At 37.9% G+C, this 4,828-nt stretch overlaps 1 protein-coding gene across 1 annotated transcript in view; it reads left to right on the plus strand.

Moving 5' to 3' along the window:
• Positions 1–4,828, plus strand: part of MTMR7 (myotubularin related protein 7) — a 93,361-nt gene that overhangs the window by 76,281 nt on the left and 12,252 nt on the right. Inside the window, exons 8-10 of the mRNA XM_023533685.1 lie at positions 1,200–1,309; positions 2,676–2,801; positions 4,534–4,583. Coding sequence (XP_023389453.1) covers positions 1,200–1,309; positions 2,676–2,801; positions 4,534–4,583 — 286 coding nt within the window. The remainder of the gene's footprint in view (positions 1–1,199; positions 1,310–2,675; positions 2,802–4,533; positions 4,584–4,828) is intronic.

The raw sequence follows: 4,828 nt of genomic DNA on the forward strand, positions 1-4,828 counted from the left end.
ATAAGTGAACCTTCTGTTATCTGGCACATTTTAGGGAAGGACATCTGATAAATTAAATATGGTTGTTAAGGCTTACTGTGTATTCCAAATGCTCAATGCTTTCAAAGAGTTGACAAAGTTGAATCTGGGAGTTTAGAGTGGGAAAGGTACTTAGATCTAACTTAGCATACCTTCCCTGTTTTAAACATGAAGAAATTGAGGCTGAAAGAGTGGAAATGACTTGTACAAGATTATACAGCTACTTACTGACAGAGTTGGGAGTAGGAAATAGGGCTCTCTACTCCCTGCATGTGTCAGTGCATCAGAGTACAATAAAATATACTTGAACAAAAACCTATGGGATGTTATTTTTCACTGGCTGATTTATAGGATTCATCAAAAGGACTTTATAGGTATAAAACTCATATATATTTGGAATGTAGTATTTGTGGTATGTAGTCAGAACACTAGCTCTAAAGCTTTTTCATGCTTTATGTTAACTAAAAGGTAAGCTCCTGAGATGAAATTGCTTGTGTTACTATTATAGAGGTATTTACACACCTGCCTTAATTTCATAAATATAGATATCATTGGGATCTTAGGTTTTTTTCTATTTTCAGTCAAAGGGAAAACCCGTCACTTGATGCTCTAGCAGCCGTTCAGAAGGATAAGGTCTCATTTTTAAGTTCGTATGCTTTACTCCCATTGGGTGGGAGCTGTTGGCAAGAAGAGTTTGATCATTTCCATTTAAGACCTTTAGGATAGTTTTGTGCTTTTTCAGTAGTCCTAAACTAAAGTGGTTGGATGTTGGAGCATTCTAATTGGGAAAAGTGCTAGAGTCAGTTATATGATTTTTTCCCTCCATAGCACTCTTAATGCATATTCCTTAGAGGCCCATTTTGAATACTGAAGGGTAAAAAGCCCTGCTGGACCTTTACTATGGTAACATTCAATGATGTTCGTCCATATTTGCATTTAAACTTCACAAATATAATACTTATAAACGGACACAGTGTCCTCCATGACCAAAAAAAAAAATGTTGAAAAGCCTTACTTGAAATGGTTCAGTGAAATCAAGTTTAGTAAGCTTGGGCATTTATCTTAAGTCTTCCAGAAAATACTACAATGAAGGAATCATTAGCAAACTACCTGTAAATATGATCACATGTAAAATAAGAGATTGCCTTTATTTCGCTTTTATAACATGGTTTATCTTGCAGTGTGTGAACTTAAATCTCCCTCCATGAGTGACTTTCTGTGGGGACTAGAGAACTCTGGCTGGTTAAGGCACATTAAGGCCATCATGGATGCAGGAATCTTCATTGCAAAGGTATGCAATTGCAGAGCAGATAAGTGAAGCGGTAGACTAGCCAGCACACTCTGACTTCAGAGTTTAGATCCTGTCTCCTCCCCATCAGCCGCCCTGTGCTGGGTTGTGCTGCACTGAGTGGGCAGTTGCTTTGCAGACCTCTGCCAGGTTTGTCCTCTGAAGGTGGGTTTTGCGAAAGACAGGACAGTGCTCAGTTAATAGTATGTCAACACGGCAGTCAAGTGGTAAAATATTTTCAGAATATTTTCTCCAGTTAGGTTTGGTCCTAGTTGGAGGGAAGAATTTTCCAAAGGGGTGTACATCCAAATGTGAGTCACTTCAGTGACAGAGGCCTGAGGTGTCCATCTTGGTAAACAGGACCTCCTTTTTAATGATGGCATAAGCAAAAGTCATGTTCCTGAACCTGGTTGGTGGATTCCATTCTGCCATGGGAAGAATCTTGCTGCAGCTTTCATAAACCTGTTTTGGATGCATTGTCTATTTTGTCGTTCAGTGTTTTTATATTTGTTTGTCCTTTATATATATATATATATTTCTCTCAGATTTATACCTAAAGATAACCATGTTTTTTCTGGTGACATAGTATGCTTCCCTTTATTAGGTAATTCATTTATTCAACAGATATTTAGTGCCAGACACTTTTCTAGGAGCTGAGAAAGCCAGTCTCTTCTCTCACAGAGCTTACATTCTGGTGTGAAAGACAAAATGAATAGAAGTGGAATTTCAGGTAGTGATAAATGCTATCATGAAATCCTCACTATTTCCCAGTTAATGTTTCTTGTCAGAATACTCAGCTAAAAATTGCATGCGCCTTTGCGATAGCAAATAGAAATTCTTTTCTTAGCAGAGACTTGCTGCTATAATTTTTACCTTTGTTTTCTCCTCCTTCCCAACGTGGCTTTTATCCTTTTATCTCTAATTTCATAGTTTTACACTTGATTCTTGTGTCTTTTCCTTTTGCAAATGACTGAGGCCTGTAGGCAATCCAGAATTTCAATATTGGAAAGGCTTAAGGTAGAAACAGGAGAGGAGAGGAGGTCGAAAGTTGGCTAGAAGATAAAACGTGGAGATAAGTTTGCACAGCAAATGGTACATATTATGTAGTACGTATACTTAGTTAAAGTGGCCAGGGTGGTGGCTTCTGGATATAGTGGGAAGGGAAGGAAAAACATTAGTTACCAGCACCAAACCAGTCCGTGGCTCTGCCCGAACTAGATGAGGGCATGCACACTAAATAAATGAATGAACAGTCATTGTTTTTTTGTTTTTGCCTATTTCTGTAAGTATAAAACCAAATCTAGTTCTGATGAGATTTTTCATGTTTATAAGCCATTGTTTGTGACTTTTTGCTGATCCTGTTTTTTAGGCAGTTTCAGAGGAAGGGGCAAGTGTGCTTGTTCACTGTTCTGATGGCTGGGACAGAACCGCTCAGGTGTGCTCGGTGGCCAGCCTGCTGCTGGATCCGCACTACCGGACTCTGAAGGGCTTCATGGTGAGTGCGGCTGCTACACCACTTTCCCACGCAGGACCCTCGGCAGAAGGCACCTCTCTTTTGGCACCTTTTTATTTTTCTCATCAACATTATTCTTAGTAGATCAGCAAGATGAATTAAAGGGGAAAGGCAAAATAGGCTTGGAATAAAGAGGTAAATTTCTGGGATGTTGGAACCAATTAGAATCAATGCTATTAAATATGAATTTGGGGGCAAGTATGAAATATATTCTGTAGTTTGTAAAATATTGAGTTTTATACATCATTTGCTGATAAGTATTTCAAGTTTGAAGTAACATGTGTAACAGAAAACACTTCAAAAACATTTGGAGATAAAATTTTCTATATCGTGCATGCAAAAAGTCCTTCAGAGGAAAAACTTTTTTAAGTAGCCCTTCATAACTCTGGATGAGAATATTGGAAAATCCAATTTTTTGCTGAAAAAGTGTACCTTTTAGATGTGCATCAAAATGCACCATGCTGCTTCCAACTGCAGAATATTTGTGTAGTTGCCTGGAAGGGTGAAGCGTTGGCTAAGCCGGAATCGTTTTCTTAAAACAGCTGCAGGGCCTTCCTAGTGACTGAGAGGTTACCTGGTTCTATAATTAGGTGGAAAGTGTTTTGGTGGATCCTGAAACCATGCTAGGGATAGATGCCAACAGAGACCAAATGGTATCTCTCTACTGGAAGATCTCCTTTATCAAGTAATATCATCTGACCCTCTGGGGACAAGAGAAGAGGCAGATTTCCTCTCAGGCTTTTTCTTTCTTTTGAAAGTGTCAGAGAATTTACTTCTAATTACCCGTGATAGCATTGAGACTTCAGAGTGACGCTTCTGTTTCACACCCCTCCCCTGGACTGAGGTTAGGAGGGCAGGATTCTTTCATTTATATTTGGACAACAGAAGGTTTGAGCCACACATCACCATGGGGCCTCCTTCATACCATCCTTTACCACCACTGACTTCTGATTCTGTCTCATTAAATTTATGAGTTGTCAAGAACAAACTTCAACTACTCCGTATTTTTTTTTTTTAGTGGAAAAAGCTGGCTAATTTAGAGCATTGGTGATATTGATGGGATTATTTTGCTTAAAAAAATTTTTTTTAATTGACAATTTGAAATTATAAACTCATGTTACCCCTAACTCCAAAGCAGGGCTGAAACTCCTAATACACCCCCATCATTTTAGAATTCTTCTAATTTGTAGAAAAGATCACTGGAAAACATTTCTAATTGTTTCTTGTAAAAAGGCTGGTATTTGATATTATACGCAGGGGCAGCATCACATATTGGTTAAGAGAAAGGCTTTGGTGTGGAACTAGCTAGGTTCTAAGGTGGCATCTACCGCTTCCTAGTAGCGTTATCTTAGGTCAGGGTCTAACCTCCCTTTCAGTTTCTCCTTCTGTAAAATGAGAATGATCATATTATCCCACAACCAAATGAGATGATATATGAATATGAATAGTACATCATAGAAAGCACTCAGCAGGTGGTCATATTAACATTTTCATATATCCATTCGTTTATTTTTCCTATGGATGACCTTCAGCTTTGCCCTTCCAATGTGCTTCTCTATATTGGTGGATAACGAGTGCTCGTTCATTTGCGAAGTCACCTGAGGATGGTGACTTCTGCTCCAAGAACCTTTGAATCCTTCAACATTATTGGTTGTGGTCTCTTAACTTTCCCTGTTTGCTACTCTCCATGATATTTATATTCTTTCTTGTGTAGGTATTAATCGAAAAGGATTGGATTTCCTTTGGTCATAAGTTTAATCACAGGTAAGAAATATTTTAAAATCTGTTGTTTTGAATGTTTAAGATAAAAATCTGTTTCTGAAATTCTCAATTAAGTAGAGAAAATAGCCTTATTTTTTTTTATTAAGTTTATTGGGGTAACATTGGATAATACAATTATATAATTTTCAGGTATGCATTATAATTTCACATCTGTATACTCTACTGTGTTTACTAAAGTCCAGTTTCCTTCAGCTATCACATATTTGATCCCCTTTACCCACTTCACC

Source organism: Pteropus vampyrus, unplaced genomic scaffold (assembly GCF_000151845.1).
Source record: "Pteropus vampyrus isolate Shadow unplaced genomic scaffold, Pvam_2.0 Scaffold108, whole genome shotgun sequence".
Classification (NCBI taxonomy): Eukaryota; Metazoa; Chordata; class Mammalia; order Chiroptera; family Pteropodidae; genus Pteropus; species Pteropus vampyrus.